A 19,715-nucleotide genomic window follows, 5' to 3' on the forward strand; every position below is an offset into this window, starting at 1 on the left:
AAATACCTATTACCAGTCTAGGGAACAAAACTCCTCCCCCCCAAAAAACCCAATAATGGGGGCTTATGAAGGTATTTAACCAAATTCCTTCTCATCTTTATTGCTCAACTTTACTGCTTTTCCCCACGAGACCTCAACTATAGATGTTTTTAATTGAAGTGTGATTCACACACAACATTATATTTGTTTCAGGTGTATAGCATGACTTTATATTTGTATATGTTGCAAAATGATCACTACACTAAGTCTGGTTGACATCCATCACCACACGGTTACAGAATTTTTTTTTCTTGTGATGAGAACTTTTAAGCTTTACTCTCATAGCAACAGTCACATGTGCAGTTCGGCATCATTAACTGTAGTCGCCATGCTGTACATTCCTTCCTCATCGCTTTTTCTTCTAACAGTCTGCCAATTTGCTTGAATTTTGTCTGCGTTGCTGCCATCAAAGGGTAGTTGCCCAATTATTCAAAAATACTTTTGACTGCCCTATACTGAAGAAATCTCCCCACTGGGGTTCAGGTGAGTCCGTTACATAAACGAATGTAGATAATTTAGCCCCTTTTCCAAGGGAAATGAACAGGCAATGTTTGTTTGGAAATCTTTTTGTAAAAGCACCAGGTGTTGGCCCAGAGTCCACAGGAAAGAGGCAGGAAACCCCCTGTCAGTTGACCCAAAAGGGCATAGCTTCCAGCTGGTGTCCTTGTCTGTGGTTCTTTGCTCCAAAATCGTTTCACCTTTAGAGACGTTACATAGCAATTGACTTCCTTTTCTCCCCTATGTGGTTGTCTAGGCAGAGGATGTTTATTTGTGAATAACATCCATATGTTCGAGGACAAAACTGAGGGTATACACGTTCTCTAAAATACATGAAATGTTTTGTCATTACAAGATAGAACCAGCAAGAAGACTTTTTAAAAAGATTTTATCTATTTATTCACGAGAGACACACAGAGAGAGGCAGAGACACAGGCAGAGGGAGAAGCAGGCTCCATGCAGGGAGCCGGATGCTGGATTCAATCCCAGGACCCCAGGACCACGACCTGAGCCAAAGGCAGATGCTCAACCACTGAGCCACCCAGGCACCCCCAGCAGGAGGAATATTTAATAGCATTTGTGGGCATGCTTCTCAACCTTTTGTAGACTCTTTAGAGAGTCTAGTAAAGGTTGTGGGCCCTCTGTCCAGAAAAAATACATACGGGATATACTTTTATGCAAAATTCTGATATAATTTCAGGGGCATCTTGGGAAGCTACCACCTCCATTATACTTTATAAAGATTGTTTTCTCTATAAACATCTTGAACTCCCTGTTATGAATGTTTACTATGATCTACCTTTTTTCCTCCAAGTAATGATTATTTTATTTTTACTAAGCTCCTGTTTTTATGGAGAAACCTATTACAGGCAAAAGTTTAAAATGAAAGAGATTTTCTTCCTTCATAACTTGCCTTTCATCCTAGTCAAAGAGTATCAGAAGCTCCTTCAGAAATAGCAGAGGCTGGGGGCTGATATGTACTAAGGGCCTACTGTGTGCAGGCACCTTATATATCATGATTGCACGTAATTCTGACAGTGATTCTATGACTCTAGTCAAGTGCATGTGGGCCTGAGGCTCAGAGATATTAAGTCAGTCATTTTGAGTCTTTCAAACCCTAGAGCTCACTTTCTTGGGTATTATGTGGCTTCTAAAATAACATGTATCTTCTTGTTTGAAAATATGGGGCTCTAGACAGGAAGAGTGCATCCTGGGGATGCTCTAGACAGGAAGAGTGCATCCTGGGGATGCTGGTGACCTGAAGAGAGGTTAGTGAACCTTCCTGGGATGCACTTGAGGCCCTGTGGGCCACAGTCTTGCATGAGAGGACTGATGCTTGCATTGAAATAGACAGATGGCATGAGGAGATGGGGCTTCCTCCAAATCAGAGAAATCACTGCGTACCACACTCCTTTCCCCTAACCAAGAGGGCATAGAGGAGAGAACACCAAGAGAAGGAAATGACATGTGGGTTCTCATTAGAAAAGTAGGTCAGAGTCTCACCCTTTTGGTCTGCTCCCAGCCTCTTCCCTTGTACTCTTCATTGTGTTGAGAACACATGCCGTGACTGTGCAGGGCCTGCTAATCATGCTCATTGTGCTCAGGAGCTGTTTTGTGGCTGTCAGCAGTATGAGCCACAACTCACAGAAGGAGAAGCTAAACAATGTTATTCTGGTTTGGGATGTTGGTCAGTAACTCCAGGGCAGCCTAGATTAGCCTCATTGATGAAAAGGTTTTTTTCCTTTTGTAGTAAAAAAGAGGATTTTTATTTTCTAGAGTTATTGCTCTGGAATTTTTCCCAGCAAACTACTACTACTACTACTACTACTACTACTAGTACTACTACTATTACTACTACTACTACTACTACTACTACTACTACTACTACTACATCCCCTTCTTCATATTCTTCTTCTTCTTTTTTGGCTAGTTTGTGGAAAAGTCACTGGATCACATTGACTGTCTGGTACTTAATGGGTACCAGTCAGCCTCAGGGGTTAGGCGTCTTGGTGTTTAACCAAAGTAGGAATCAACCCACTCTTTGGGCTTAAAAAAGAAGCCCATTTAGAAGAATCTTATGAATTTTCATCATGAACTAGCAAACATCAGAGGTCAATAGGAAACCCAAATAATACACTATCTTTCTCAGGGCTTATATCAAAGAGCCTAGTCAAATGAATTATGGAGAGAGAAATTATACTTTTTAATCCTCAGCACTTTCACTCAACCATGAATGGTATTAATTCAGGGGAGTTGTAAAGAGCATTTCAATGAGAGAGATTTGGAACAAGGAAAAGTAGGTACATGCTGATAGTATAAAGAGGGTTGAATCCAACGTAGAATTTTAAAGTTGGGGATAATCTAGTGACACCTAATTACATACACCAAAGGCACGTGACCATTGGTTCCATGCTGGAACCAGAGTCACCTGCAAGGCTTATTAAAATACAGCTTTCTGGGTTCCACCTCCAGAGTTTCTGATTCAGAGTTTCTAGGTGGGCCCAAGAATTGGTGTTTCTAGCAAGTTTGCAGATGCTGCTGCTGCTGGCCCCAGACCACGTCATGACAGGTGCTCTGCACCATCCCCACAGGTGATCAATCCATCCAGAGTTTGCCTGAACACTTCCAGGGAGATGGGTTGTGCTGCTGCCTCTGCCCTCAGGACATCTTTCCTAGAACTTATTGATGCTGCACAAAGAATGCTTCCCAGTAACCCTACCCCAGTCCTAATTCTGCCAGCTGGAATTACTCTGAATACACCTAATCCCCTTATAAATGCCTACACTAACAGACTTATCCTAAGGAAAAGAACGGATAGGCTCTGTTTGGCAAATAATGCTGTTCCATTCCATACTAGGGAATGCCTGTTCATTCTCTTTTGCCATCCAACTCCCAACAAGTTTAGATTAAAAAAATAAAGTTGGGACATGCGTAAAATAAAGTGTGTAAATCTCATGTGTACAGCTTGATGAATTTTCACATGTGTATACACCCAGAAAACTACTTCTGGGCCAAAACACAGTATTTTCACCACCCAAAAGACTCCCGTACTCTTCCCCAGTAGGTACCATTTTTCACCATTCTTCTGAGTCTCGTGGACAGGTTGTGCTTGCTTTGGGGCTTTATGTAAATGGAAGCATGGAGAGTATACTCTTCTATATCTATGTTCCCACTCAAAATGACTGTGAGATGCTGGATAGACAAGAGTAGTTCTTGCTGTGTATAGTATTCAAGTTTGATCTGTTGTATTGTCTTACATTTAATTCCCTGGCCCTTCTTCTGTTTTGTATATTTTTAAGGTTTACAAATAGCATTAGCTGGCACTACTGCATACCATGATTCAGGATAGCCTCAGTCCAGTAGTTCCCCTATATCCATGGTTTCATGTTCCTCAGTCACCATTATCCCCAGTCACCCATGGTCCTGGAAGCAGATGATCCTCCTTCTGACATATGGTTGGAAAGGCAGTAGTGGCCTCATGCTCTTTCACAGGGTCTGCGTCACTCACCTCACCTCATCTCAGCATGTAGGCATTTTATCATCTCACATCATCCAAGAAGGGTGAGGATGGCACAAGGAGATATTGTGAGAGAGAGACCACATTCACTGAATTCTTACTGCGTACATTCTTAGAATTGTATTTTATTATTAACTGTTGTCATAATTCACTTACTATGCCTAATTTATAAATTAAACTTTGTCATATGTATGTATTCAAAAAAAGCACAGTATATCCAGGGATAAGGGTGGGGATAAGGAGGGACTACTGCCCATTGCATCACTTAATCTTTTCAATAGTGTGAGTTTGGTAGACCATAAATCCATTTTGCAGATGAGATAACTGAAGCTTAGTGACTTGCCCAAAGCCTCAAAGATCATGAGAGATGGAGCCAGTATCGAATGCAGGTCCATCTGACTCATTCATGATTCTGGGTTCTCAGGTGTGTTATCATGTCTGTCACTCTTGGTGCTTTGCCAGTAATCACCAATGAGAGAGTGACTCTGAGGAGCATACATTTTCCTTCTCTTTTAAAGGTCTTTTAAAGACCTTTTCATTTTCAACCTTTTCCTCCTTCCTCCTCTTGAGTGGGTCTCAGGCATCACTGACCATGCTGGTGAACTGGAGGCCGACACTTGCCAACGTGCTGTTGAGATTTTCCCAGCTCCTTCAGATGGGCAGATCTTTTGGAAGCATGTTATCTTTCATACAGCTGTCTTCTAGAAGAATGAAATCTCCTCTTTGCTGGCTTTCTGGTCACTTCTGAATCCTCTGCCCTTGGTGGGTGCAAATAATAGAAGAATTAGCTCTGCCCTGTGGTTCCTGTTAAGGTTACACCTAAATTGCCTCTGAAAAATAATTGTCCTGTTGAAGGAAATGTCCAAACTTCCTTTGACTTTAATGTCTAATAAACCATTACAAGAGGAAGTTCGTTCTTGAGTACAAGTTACCATGGGCAAATTATGCCTTGTTTCCTACTTTATTTAGCTAATTAGGGATGGAAGATTGCTGGTCAGCTCACTCTATGTGTGGTGTCAACTTGGATAGATTAAAAAAAAAAGATCAGAAACTTTGCAGCAGTTTTAAGCCTGGCTTTGATTCAGTATCCTGGTAAAGTCTCCACGTATACTAATATTTATGTATCCTCCACTTTATTTTTACATTCCTCTTGTTGCATGCAGAGCTACAAAATTTGAATTTCTGTTATTACATATATAGACATGGTGGAGTTTGGATCTATAAAGGTGGGTAGTTGTGAAATAATTTTCTTTTCTAATAGGAAATAAAGGTCAGGAGTAAAAAAAAAAAAGGGCTATTTTTGCTTTACTTACTCTGTCATCCCACTAATTTTTCTTAAATCATATAAAATCCATTTATGGATTTATCCTTCTGTAATTCTAACTCATATTCAAAGATTTATGCTGGGGAAACTTTGGGAGAAATTTTTTTTTAAGAGCCATCAACTTTCTGGACAAGCAGTGTGTTAGGCCAACTGGGTGACTGGTGGGGGAAGGTGTTTCTTATGGAAGACTTCAATATGGAAGGAGTGATAGAGTTAGACACCACCCTTTTGCAGTTCTAATGAAATAGTGGAGCCAGACAGACATTGTCAGTGTCTGGTAAACCTATGAAGTAAGAGATTGATGAGGAGCTTTATAATGGGTGATCAGATTGACAATCTGGGAGCTCACCATCTTTCTTATTACAGCTGAAAGCAGACAAGTAGACACTGTGTTTCTGATGTGAAAGAGGATAAGCGGTCAGCATCACCCACGAAGTATTCTTGTTAGTAGTACTGACCTTTGTCTAAGCAAGCCTCTAACTTTCCTCCCAGAACACAGGGAAGTATAGAAGATGGAGCTGTGGTTCTCAACGTTGACTGCACACTAGACCCATATTGGAGATTTTTAGTTCTGATGCCCAGACTATGCCTCAGACCAATTAAATGAGCTCTTGGCCTGGATATTCGTATTTTTTCTAGATCCCCCAGATGTGACAGTGTGAACCAGGGATGGAAACCAGGGAAATTGAGAAGCAAGTTAAAAAATAGGACAAGAAAACAATCACAAAATGCACAATGTAAGAAATTCCATGGGACAAGAAAACCAGAGTTTTATAACACATTTATGTAGCCTTAGAAGAAAGGCAGCGGGAGGGGGCACTTGTAGATTAAAGGAGATTTAAGAAACATAAACCCGATGTGATATGTGGTCTTTTTTTGATCCAGATTCGAACAAATCAGCCATATCAAGACCTGTTCTAAAGAATCAGAAGAATTCCAATACAGATTGAGTATATTCAGGGATAGTATGGCATGGAGCATTGGTTCTATTACTTGTGGTTATGTGGAAAAAAGTTCCTATAGTTAGAGATACATTCCAAAGTATCTACAGATGAAATAAGATGCCTAGGATTTGTTTTAAAACAATAGCAAGAGATGGTGAGGGGATTCAAAGAAACAGAGACAAAAGACTGGTAAGAGGTTGATAATTGTTAAAGTTGGGTGAAAGGATACAGGGGTTCATCTCTATTCTCTCTACTTTTGTGTGTTTAAAAAATTCACGTAAAAGATGAAAAAGAAGACATAAAGGTGAAATCTCTAACATCTCTTGTACTGTGATGTATTATCAGTATGAAGTCTGTGAAGTTCATATGGAATATAAACCTGAAACTGATAAAATTGAGCCCTCTGCACCCATGCAGAAAAGCCCTGCTTCTTTTCTGAAAAGTGTTAATGTGTGCCATTGTGAATTATGTTTACATCTTGCTTGCAGATGATTCTGGGCCACCTCCTTCTACTGTTATCAACCAAAACGACACTTTCGCCAAAGTCACCTTCAAGCCCAGTGTGGTACAACAGGCCAAGATTGCCCAGAATGGCATTCTAGGAGATTTCATCATTAGATATGATGTCAACAGGGAACAGAGCATTGGGGACATAGAGGTAATGGGCTCGTGGTTGCCATTTCTTGTTAGTTGCTTGATACTTTTAGTTAGATTCAGAATGAAGGATCCCAGTTCTTACCTAAGGGAGGGAAAACTTTCTGGTTCCTGGAAATTGGTTTGAACCTAAAATATGTCTCCAAGGGGACTAAGGGTGTTCCCTTCCTATTTCCTGCTTCAGTAATCTGGAGAGCAAATGAAATCTGTAATGTAATTTTCCCCTGTGGTGTTTTAGATGAAGTTAGAATTTTAGCTCATCTTCAGTTTTAATTAAGAGAGCCTGGTCCATGGCTCATTTCCCTTTAGGTTTTAATGCTCCAGAGACAGGGTGGGAATATTAAAATGCGTTAGCATGCATCCAGAATGTAGACAACTTTGACATCTCAACTTGCAAAAACCATGTATTGACGGAAGCAGGAATTCCAAGTGGCAAGGGCCATAAAGGGATAATTAAAATTGAGTTAGTCAACATAGTGATTAAGTCACAAAAGGAGGATTTTATCTTTATACAGATTAAACTAGCAGTTAGTTCTCTTGGAGGGATCAGGACAGTAGGTACTTTTGCTCTGAGTGTGGAATCTGCCCAGACTCTGTTTTGTGCTCTGACTTGTGGAAGTTATATAGACTGTCCATTTTAAGTAGTTTACTGGACACTACCATTTTTACTTTCTCTTCTCTCCACCAGGTTCTAAATGGCTATTTTGTGCACTACTTTGCCCCCAGAGACCTACCTCCTTTACCCAAGAACGTGGTATTTGTGCTTGACAGCAGTGCCTCCATGGTAGGAACCAAGCTCCGGCAGGTGAGTGAAGGTCAACTGACAATTTCGTTCTCTCTCGCTTTTGCCTGGAACCATGATGTGCTCTGTGAATAAAATTCAGTTGATGCCAAATGTCCACTTTACCATCCAGCTATTCCTGCCTACAGCAGAACCTTCCTGAACTGATCCAGTTCAGTCACTGACATAAACTGTCATTTTAGGATGGTAGTCTTTTTTTTTTTAAGGATTCTATTTATTCATTCATGAGAGAACACAGAGAGAAGCAGACACAGGCAGAGGAAGAAGCAGGCTCCATGCAGGGAGCCCGATGTGGGACTCGATCCCAAGACCCTGGGATCAGGACCTGAGCTGAAAGCAGATGCTCAACCACTGAGCCACCCAGGTGTCCCCAGGATGGTGGTTTTAAGAGAACAGAGGGACATACTATAGAAACACTTTGAAATAAAGGGGACTGTCAGAGTAGAAAATGTGAGACAGGAATATGCTGATAGGGACACTCGACAGCACTATTGTTGATGGAATAATTCTGTTTGGAAATGACGTCCTTTCAAAGCAATGGAACAGAGCCATTGACAGCCCCATTGGCCTACCCTTAGAACAAAGGAATTCTATCTCAAGAATTCAGGAGTGATATTCTTATGGCATTTAGGATAAATAGTTAAAATTCTAAGGATGGGGGGCATTAAGGGACATGCAGTCTATGCTGAAATATTAAACTATACTGAAAATACAAATATTAAAAATTATTTTAACAAACCACTGGAAAGAACTATTCCTTATCTGGTATCATAAATATCACAAGTGTGTTTTTAAGATTTTATGTATTTATTCATGAGAGATACACAGAAAGAGGCAGAGACACAGGCAGAGAGAGAAACAGACTGCTTGCGGGGAGCCTGATGCAGGACTCAATCCTAGGACCCTGATATCACGACCTGAGCCAAAAGCAGATGCTCAACCACTGAGCCACCCAGGGACCCCATAAATGTGTTTTTATAATATAGTTTCAACTCACATAACAGAAAACAGAAAAAACTACTGGCTGCCAGACCAAATAATAGCTACCTTCTCCAAACAGTTGTCTTAGCTTTTCTGTCTTAATTCATTATCTATTTTTATTAATTAATAATACATATGTGGCTTAATAGTACCTGAAACCTCAAAGGAAACCTCTATGTTATCTCTTTCCACCCCTAGATCCCCTTCAATATGCAGTCGAACCTGATCTTAGCGGATAAACTATTGTAAATATTTTCTCTCAGTTACTACTTTGTGAGTTCTTTCTTTGGCCATTTGAATTTAACAAATCATGTAGAACTTGTTGATTTTTTTCTTCATGGCATCTTATGTTTCTCCACTCCAAAAGAGTAAAAAATATATTCCATGCAAAAATAGGGTTTAACTTTTTTTTTTTTCCAGAAGTTTGCTAGATATGATTTCTAACTTGTATAGGGGCAAGATAACTTCTCCCTGCGAGTCAGTTCCATGTAATTCTTTAACACCACATCCTTGCGCAGAATTCAAGCTGCTGCTGACTTCTCCACTTTGCCTGCTTTTCCTTCATTTTGCATCTCTGACTTTCCATCTGGGATTACTTTTCTTTCCCCTAAAGAACACTCATTGGTATCTTCTCAAATGTGGGTCTGCTAGTAAAGAATTCTATTAGTTTTTGCTTGTTTGAAGATGACTTATTTCATTCTCATTCTTGAAGGGTATTTTTACTGGGAATGGAATTCTGCATTGACAATGATTTTTCTTTCCATTGAAGATAGATCCCATTGTCTGCTGGATTCTGTTGTTGCTGTTGATAAGTTGGTAATCATTTTAACTGTTGTTCCTTTAAATGTCATCTTTTATTGTTGACTGCTTTTAAAATATTCCTCTTAATCTTAAGTTTTCTGTAGCTTTAATATGATGATTTCAGATGCAGATTTCTTTCTTTTTTTTTTAAATTTTTGCCTGAGGTTCCTAGGACTTCATGAATTTGTGGATTCATGGGAAAATCCTCAGTCATTATTTCTGACATCACATTGGCTCACTTTTCCTAATCCTAATCCTAAAGGATTCCAGCATTAGAAAATCTCTCCATATCCTGTATCCTGTGCTTTCTTCTATTTATTCCAGCTTTTGCCTTTTCATACGTCCTTCCAAACCTAGGTACAAGCCACAGATTCTCTTTTCAGGTATGTCCAGTGTGGTCTCAGATGCATCCATTGAGTTACTTCAGTTATTGTGTTTTTTAGTTCTAGAATTTCCATTTGGTTCTCTTCAAATCTGCTCTGTCACTTTTTAGAATGTTCAGTTATTTCACAAAGTTTTAAATAACACTTCTTTTTCTCCAGTACCATAGACATAGTTATCTTAAAGCCCATATCTGATCATTCCGAGCTTGAGTCCCTTTATGAGTTGTTTTTATTGTTTTCTTTCTGTCCTTGTGTGACTGGTCATTTTTGATTGTATTATGAACATATTCAAACATTTTTTAAAGATTTATTTATTTATTTATTTATTTATTTATTTATTTATTTATGATAGACAGAGAGAGAGAGAGAGAGAGAGAGAGAGGCAGAGACACAGCAGGAGGGAGAAGCAGGCTGCATGCCGGGAGCCTGACACGGGACTCGATCCTGGGACTCCAGGATCGTGCCCTGGGCCAAAGGCAGGCACCAAACCGCTGAGCCACCCAGGGATCCCCATATTCAAACATTTGTTTGTAGAAATAGTTGAAAGCCTAGGATGATGAACTTTTCTGCTATAGGAAGTTTGGGGTGTTTCTGTCAGGTACATGGGGGATTATAAACTGGATCATTTTTTTTCCCGAAGATTTATTTACTTATATGAAAGAGAGAGAGTGAGCATGCAAATTGTGGGAGAGAGAGAATCCTGAAGCAGACGCCCCACTGAGTGCAGAGCCTGATGCAGGGCTCTGTCCAACGACCCTGCAATTATGAACTGAACTGAAATCAAGAGTCAGCCACTTAACCAACTGAGCCACCCAGGTGCCCCAATCTGGGATCATTTTAGTCCATTTTCAGGGCTTGAGATTTTTCTGGGAAGCTCAGATGGCTCAAAGCTGGATTTCAGTCCTTTAAAGATTGGTTTATTTCTATATAGCACAAAATGTAGAGATTTACCAGAGCACCTATCCCTGGTGGGCTCTAGACTTCAACTTTTGACCCTCTAAGCCACTGAAGTGGTGCTCAGCCTCTCAGATACTTCTCTGTCCTTGACATACATCCTTTAGATAAAAGTGTTGCCAAATGCTGAGGCTGCTGCTTTAAATTTTCATCTTTTCCCAGATATTTTTTCTCACTATTTTGATACTCTCAAGATTTTTTAAAAAATATATTTTGTATATTGCTTTTTTAGTTCACAGTGGGAAGGTTGGGTATGAAATTACCTGCAGGTTTTCTTTATGGGCAATGTTTCCCAAAGTGATTAATCACATGTACATGAAATATTCTTTTATCACATGTACATGAAATATTCTTTTGTAGTGGTTAATTTTCTACTGATGTTTGAGAGGCCTCATAGCCTTTTCATATTTACTGAATATTCTGTAAAGTTCTTTGCTTTTTGCACTCCAAGTTCTTAAGTGCCATTATCGTTTTTGTGACTTTGTTGGGTGGATAACAGATGCTGACAAAAGCAGAGTCGTGGCTTCTTGGAGACCACTGTTGGTCATTGAATGTAGTGTTAATTAGGTCTTGCATATCACTCAGTGTGGTAATTCCCATTTGGATTTTGAATTAATTAGCAGTTACTGAGTAGGTGCCATGTACTAGGTTTCTCTGTGTGTGTCATTAAATTTCTAAGTACCTATACATCTTCATATTTTCTTTCTTTTTTCTTTTTCTTTAAGACAATGACCTTCATGAGACCAGGGTTTGGGTTTCCTCTGGGAAAAAAAAAATCACTTGTTGAAGGTATTGATAATTAAAATTATTGCAGCCACTATGAATTTGTGTTATTACCAAATATCTTGTATTTTTATATTTTTACTTACCCTTGTATTATGAATATATCAGATATTATTAAATATTCTTGTTTTTAAAAAGCTTGTTTTAATGGCCATAAGGCAACACTGTACAGTGGAAACTCCTTTGAGAATGGGAATGTTCTATACCTATAGCATCCAGCGTGGTAGCCACTAGTCACATGTGGCTGTTAGCACTTAAAATGTGACTAATGCAACTGAGGAACTGAAATGTTTTTTTTTTAAATATTTTATTTATTTATTCATGAGAGACAGAGAGAGAGAGAGAGAGAGAGAGGCAGAGACACAGGCGGAGGGAGGGAGAAGCAGGCACCATTCAGGGAGCCTGACGTGGGACTCGATCCCGGGTCTCCAGGATCATGCCCAGGCTGAAGGCGGCGCTAAGCCGCTGAGCCACCAGGGCTGCCCAGAACTGAAATGTTTTAATCTTATTTCATTTTAATGCATTTAAATTTAAGTAGCTACGTGTGACTAGTGGTTCTGTATTGGAGAGTGCTGCTGAAAAACATTGACTCACTCTACCACCCGTGAGAGACTTCAAGCTATTTCCTTCTTTTGCTAATTATAAACAGCATTGGAATGACTGTCTTCATGTAGAAATCTTTGACCACATGTCAATCATTTCTTAAGTTAGATTCTTAGAAGTGGAATTACTGGGGCAAGGAAAACCAACTAATTTGTGGTTTTTACAGATATTAAAACCATGTTTTCTAGAAAAGCCATACCAACTCATTAACATTTAAAACTGTTACCAGAGTAAGAATTCCAAATGGATTAAGCAGCAAAAGGTAATCAATGAACCACACCCAAAAGTAAGTAAGAAAATAGGTATATTTAATTAGTTTTAAAATAGGGAAAGATTTTTAAAACCTAACAGCAATGAAAAGTAATTATAAAGGGAAAAAATCAGTAATGTTAGCTATATAAAAAATGTTTAACTTTTGTTTCAAGCAAAAACAGAATAAAAGTAAACAGAAGGCTGGAAAAGTGTATGCAGCAAAGAGAAACTTATCTTTAGTATATAAAGAGCAATTCCAGGTCAATTAATATTAATCTTATTTAAGAAATGGGCAAAGAAAATGAAACAATTTACAAAAGAGAAATAAAATTCAGTAAGATTATGAAAGAGTCAAATGGACTAATGACTAAAAAATGCAAATTAAAAAATACTATTTTTGTGTTCATATTGTTCAACTTTAAATAATGTAAATTACTTACAATGACATCTTCCATAGTATACATTTGTAGAATCCAACAAAATTATAATATTTAAATTATTTCCCAATAAATATTAAGAAATGCCAAAATTATAAAAATGCACGGTCCATTCTGCATCTTCACACAAAGGTCATGAAACCACCCGAAGGCTATAGCAGCTTGAGTGGCTCACATCTTCAGCTGTCTGAGTCATGTCAGGCTTAAACCTCAAACCCAATTCATTCCAGGCCATAGGGTCTTTCACTTCCGGTGGGAGAACAGTCAAGAATCTTCTTACTAGACCCCCGGAAAGATAAATCCTGCCCCAAATTGTTCAGAGAAAACCGGTGAACTAAATCAGAATCTCCTAGACTCACTGTTAATTGGGCACTTCTTAAAAATACAACATGGAACATTTGCAACATGGGAGGCATCATGCTAAATGTATTATATGAGTTATTGGATAAAAGGATCGTTAATCTTTGTAATAATTTGGCTGTCATCCCCATTGTAATGATGGAGAAACTGAGGCTTTACAGTGGTGAATAACTCAGCTAGTAAATGGCAGGGTCCAGGCTTCAAAGCCAGGTCTGAATGTGAGGCCCATGAATCAGACCATGATGGTGTGACCTCTTGGTGCAAGTTAATGGTGTGATGACACAATGCTCTCATGTACACTAGTAGAGTTGCATGGGGATCCAAAGGGAGTGCAGTTTGACATTTCAAGACCCAGTGAAGAAGGCTGCGTGTCAGGAGGGATTTCCATGCACTGTGCAAGAGCAGTGTAATGATACACGTCATTCCCGTTGTTTTTCTCCCCTCCTCCCTCATTCCTGGATATTAAAATTCCATTATTTGCTGGGCACTGAAGAAAGTCTGGCATGCACTCTGCTGGCTTCTAAGCTACAGCATGGCCTCTTTCCAGGAGAACCACCCTAGACCAGCCAAACACATGTCAGAAGCCTCTAGGCAATTTCTAAAGCCTGTTGCTGCCTTGGAGTGTTTTAAAAACTGCTGATGATTTTAGCAGCTCTCAGCTCCTCGGAGACCACAGCACTCACTGAAAAGCTTAGTGGACTCTAGAGCCTTGTACACAGTATCATGGCCACTGGTGAAGAGGATGATTACCCCAAACACAGCGCTTTCGCGATGTGTCAGCAGGCTTCGGTAACATCAGACATTAGTCATAGGTCCTCTCAGATCCTCTGAAAAATCATTCGCTATAACACCGGGGGTTCTTGGCTCCTCTTGTTGTTGATGGGCTCGAAGTTCTTCACATTGCTCATCACAGTGAAGGGCACACAGTTGGTATTTAATAACTATAATTTCAACAACTGATTTATAAATAAGTATAAGATCCTTTAACCTTAAAATGTACACTCACTAAAGGGTATGCCAGGACCTGGGAACTTTCTGGTTCTGGTCCTGGTCCCAGTGGGAATGGGAGCTGGACTTTGCCGGCCTGGGAACAGCTACAGAGCCTCCTGCAGGTTGTTGGCACCTGACTGGGCTCTGTTTTCTATCCCATCTATGTTTGCTGGAGAATCTGTTGAGAGCGAGGCCAGGTGCTGGGTTGGGCAAGATTTCCGCCTATAAAACCTCTAAGTGGGAGGAAGAGCTGAGAAGAGCCACAGAAAATGTGAGCAACCTAGACCTTTTTTTTTCCTTATTAGTTTCATGCTTTTAAGTGCTCAAACTAGCTAACATCCATGTCCTCGGGAGGATGAAGGAGAATATATGTGAAATACATCTGTCCTTGACCAAGATTTACATGTTCTTCTCTTCCCTTTCCCTAGTCTATGTAACTAGATCTACTTTCACCTTCATATTGAGGAACTTGGCTAAGGGCCTCTCTCTGAGAACCAGGCACTGGCTAGTGTATCATTTACCAGGTGCCTTTCATGCTAGAACTTTCTTTAGACTTGTTCCCATAATCTGGGCTCTTCCGTGCCAATCATAGATTCCCATGTAGCTTTTGGAAGTGTGTCTTCCTTTCTCCATTGAAGTTAGTTGTCAATTTTGGAGGGTAGAGAACAAGCATAATGTTTCTTATCTGTAAATGCCAAATTAAAATGAGGGGAAAGGTGAACGTTGCTTGCACTTCATTCATTGGCTTACTTCCTGCTCCAGGACATCAGTTTTGTCTTCACATCCAAAATTCAGTGTCTAAGAGCCACGTGGGCATTTTATGTGCAGCCCTGTAGGCAAATAGCCTGTCTGTAAGCTCCATGAATTTGGGAAGCATCTTGTTTTTGATCATTAGAGTACATAGTCCCAGCTCTCAGCACTGTCTCTCACACCTAGTAGGTAAATATTTTTGCTGAAATACATACCAACACATAAACATTAAATGTGGTGTGTGCTTTTGAGTGCCATGGAGTGCCTAGTACATACCAAGCACTCGAAGCATTTTATGTACATTTTTTTCATTGAATCTTTGAGCAATCCAGTGAAATGGACATTGTTACCCACTTCTTATAAATGAAAAGGTGAGGGGCAGGGAGGTGACATCACTATGCTAAAATGCAGAACACAGTAAGAAGAAAAGTTCAGCCTCAAGCCCAGTTTCCACTAGCTCTTCCCCATACCATTCTTCACTGTACCATTAGACATAGACCCTAACATTAGACCACCTCTTAAGTTTCCAGACTCTACTTGTCCTCATGCCCCAATGACGTGATGTGAGTGAGTGCACGCGGATGTCAGCTGCCCTAAGGCTGAGAGGCTCCAGCCAGCAGCTGGTGTCATGAAGAACTAATGGAGCTGTTCTGCTCTGATGCATAGAATTAACTATTCATGATTTATTATTTAACTTACGCACACCGTGGGCATGGAGGGGGATGCAGACTTCTTTCCTTTCACGATTTGGTTGGGACAGACCAAGGGCCAGCATGGACACAGTGGTGGTAAGGAGAGCAGGAGAAAGTTGGTGACTGTGAGGTCCAGTGATGTCATGACCTTTATTCCAGCCATGTTCTTCAAGAACATATGGCTCTGCCGCAGTTTGAGAGGGGAGATGCTGTAAAAATATTAGGATGTCGAGAAAGTAGCTTGTATGTGATGGGGGTCAAAGGAAGGGCAGGCTGAAGGTCACTGAGCAGCCAGGAAGAATGCCAGACAAGGCCAGCAGAACCCAGAATGGCGTCAGGGGAGCAGCGAGCTGGTTGGAGGAGAGAGCAAATAAAGGATCTCAGGAAAGGAAGATGTAGGAAGGCCAAATGAGATCACGTCTCGAAAATTTGGAGGGTCTCGCAGATAGGCAATATATGGCTATCAAGCAAATAAGTGTAGATGATGGAAGGCTTCCGTACTCCTGTGTTACCTTTTCAGGCTACAGGCCTTATTGTAAATATCTAAAAGCATAACTCCAGGTAATAATAAAAATGTTTAGCTTCCCCCTTTCTGGTTTTCTAGAACAGGGGTCAATAGACTTTTTCAATGACCACAGATCATACATATCTTAAACATTGCAGGTTAGCTGGTCCCTGTCTCACTGCGTAGCTGTGCTCCTGTAGCACAGAGGCAGCCATAGGCAATCTGCAAAGAAACTGTGTTTGTCAAAAAACAGGCAGAGGTTTGGATTTGGCCCCCAGGCCATAGTTTGCTGACCCCTGGTCCACAGGGATTAATGGCATGGCTAGAGATCATTTAGTTGGTAGTATTTATTCACATCTACTGAGCTGCTCATGTCCAAACATGGCCAGCAGTAGATGCATGTGTCAGAAATGCATTGCAAAACAGAGATCTGGGACTTTGGGCAGGGGACAGAAGGCAGTGGGGAAAACGTGTTTTTGACTCTGATTCAGAATGTGAGGAAATAAATGATGGACAGAGGGCACAGTAGTTCTTGCCTGAGGTGACCACTGAAAACTTGGGTTTTTTTGTTTCAAAAAACTTTGCTCCTCCACAATGATGATGATATATCATTTTAAGTAAGTCAGAAGCATCTGAGTTATTTAGAACACTTTTTTGTTGGGGCAGTTAAAATTTACTCAAATGAGATGATATTTAAAAAGTTTTGAGGCTCTCTGAGTTGAAGGCACCATGTGGCTGTCATACAAAGAGAAAATGAACAATGTAGAGCTCTGAGTTCTCCCGCACAATCCATTCAGGTTGTAGGCTCTTAGTCACCAGCATCCGACTGCATGGTCCTGGTGCGACCAGAAAGCCCAGCTTCTCCTTTCTGGCATCCCAATTTTGTGGTCAAGTCCCTCCAGTCAGATCTGCAGATTTTCTCTGTAAAGGGCCGGGGAGAGCCCCAAAGGAAACTGGCTACAAGTAACAACGAGATAAATTCTGCAAATGCAAGCAAGTGGATTGAAAGAGATAACAAATGTGGAAGTGCTTATCAGGGACTGTCCCCCACCCCCAGCTGGCGGGGGAACCTGCACATGGGTGGAATTCCTCAGTGCTGTCTAAATGTGCAGACTCCCCTTTCCCTCCTTCAGGACACTCGATCCTGCCTTCCGATCCCTCCTTGGCTCTGGCTCCAGACTCCAGATTCTCAAGGAATGAAACAAATATGGATTATATGCTGTGGGAGAGGCACTAGGCATAGGGGATAAAAAAAATAAATGTGACAGAATTTTTCTCTTGAGGGGTTCAGAGAAGAAAAGTCATGTGACTGTTGTATGCAGAGCGCTCCCTGTATGGTCTAGTCATGGCACAGAGCAGGTGCCGATCAGTTCTTTGTAGGAGTGGAGAAGGGGATTATGGATTTATCAGGGCAGGGGTGGTTGAGTCTTAAAGGTCTAACTTTTAGAAGTTAGTCATCTTGTAGGGTGGGAAGGGACAGAGGGGCCAAACAGAGGGAGATAGATAGCTTGTGCAAAGCATGGAAGCAAGAGAAAACACGTGCACACCAGAGAAGTCTATTTAAGTCACCCTAATTAAGGACCTTAGAAAAAATAAGATGAAACCAGAGAGGAGACAAACTATAAGAGACTCTTAATTCTCAGAAACAGACAGTTGTTGGAGGGGTGGAGGTGAGGGGGTAGGGTAACCGGGGGATAGGCATTAAGGAGGGTGTGTGATGTAATGAGCACTGAGTGTTCTATGCAACTGATGAATCACTAAATTCTACCTCTGAAACTAACAGTACACTCTACACTAATTATATTGAATTTACATTAAAATAATTTTTTTAAAAAAAGGACCTTAGAATTTTGCTGGGGAGAAGAAATATGAAACAACCCTATGTTCATCAAACTAACATGTCACGTAGATAGTGGAAAGAATTTTAAGGAAAGGAAAGAGCTTGGGGTAGTCAATGAAAGATTGATGCCAGAGGTGACATAGGAATTAGTCCTTGAAGATGGGACAGTTTTTTTGAAAGGAGGGAGTGAATTCATGATTGAGGAAAAACATGAAGAAAGCCATGAAACAAGAGTGCATATGCCATTGCCAGGAAGTGGGGGATTTGAGCCTGAGACCCTTCAGTAAACCTGGTTCCTTTGAAGGACAGCATAGCCAGTGGAACAGTGGGCAGAGGAAGACTCTTGCCTTCTCTACTCCAGACCCTCAGGCTCTCCGGAATCAGTCCCCTTCTGCAGATAAGGGTCAGTGTTACCAAAAGTCAGAAGAAAAAGTAACCAAGATCCTCCCCAACCCCCAAGAACAAAGTTCATCTGGTTTTAGAATCTCTTCCCTCCTGCAACCAGATTCTCGCTTTCCAGGCTCACAGTGTCTATAAGAGTATGGGAAGATAAAAAATAAAAATAAAAATAAAAAAAAGAGTATGGGAAGATGAAGGACACAGGGATGTCCTCACTGTCCTTGCCTGGTGGGGGATGGTTCCATTTCCTCTAAATATGTTCTTGTGTACACCATCTACATGTGCTGGTATGCTGTGTTTACTCGCTAATTGTTCCACTGTTTCACATTTAGCATGGCTTTTTCTCAGCCTCTCCAATCTTTTTGTTATGGTCTTAATGTATGTCAAGGCCAATCCCTGGAGATTTATAGCAAGTGACACAGGGTGGACCCATGCGAGGGAAAAGGGAATCATGCAAACTCACACGTAGTAGAAAGTTGCATGAGTCAAAGGGCAGTCAAAGAGTCAGTCAGACACCAGAAGAAGTCTGTAGAATGAAACAGGCAGGGCTCCAGAATCCAAACATGCAGTTGGGCAATATAAACTTAGGAATTTAGACCAAGCACGGGGAACTGAGGATTCCATCAAGATGGTCAGGAGGTGTGTCAGAACATGGGTGAAGGACACAGGTTTACAAAGGAGATGTGTAAACGTAGGTGAAAATCTCGTGGTCAGCATGCTCTTATTTACTTCCTGTTAGATTTACATCCTGCAGATGAACACCTGGACCCTACAGGTAGAAGTGGTAAGGTTGCCTCCTTGGCCAGAGTGGGAAGTAGGGGATGGACCATGAGAGCAAACCCTGAGGAGTATCAACCTTCCCTACGAGGAGAAGCGAATTGAGTCTTGAGTTATTTATACACAAAGCCTGAACAATGGATGTGCTTAATCCCTAAAGAATCAAAGAGGTTAGTGTTATTGGCAGAGAGTCTTTTAGAAAAATGTACAATGACATTATTAGGCAAATGTTTCATACATTTGTCAAAAAAAAAAGTCAAAACATTAGGTCATGGATCTTAACGTTAGCCAGAGCGTATTAACATGAGAGATCCTTTGCTTCTCAAGTTAAATCAATGTTACTCCAGCACAAAGACTTATGAAATGTGATTATGTTTATATTGCAAAGGATGTTCTAATATCGAAACCAATTCAGGCTTTTTTTTTTTTT

The 19,715-nt window shown here is 40.6% G+C and overlaps 1 protein-coding gene across 1 annotated transcript in view; it reads left to right on the forward strand.

The window, feature by feature from the left end:
• Nucleotides 1-19,715, forward strand: part of ITIH5 (inter-alpha-trypsin inhibitor heavy chain 5) — a 75,116-nt gene that overhangs the window by 35,143 nt on the left and 20,258 nt on the right. The window contains exons 6-7 of the mRNA XM_038530171.1: nt 6,811-6,980; nt 7,665-7,781. Coding sequence (XP_038386099.1) covers nt 6,811-6,980; nt 7,665-7,781 — 287 coding nt within the window. The remainder of the gene's footprint in view (nt 1-6,810; nt 6,981-7,664; nt 7,782-19,715) is intronic.

This window comes from Canis lupus, chromosome 2 (assembly GCF_011100685.1).
Source record: "Canis lupus familiaris isolate Mischka breed German Shepherd chromosome 2, alternate assembly UU_Cfam_GSD_1.0, whole genome shotgun sequence".
NCBI lineage: Eukaryota > Metazoa > Chordata > Mammalia > Carnivora > Canidae > Canis > Canis lupus.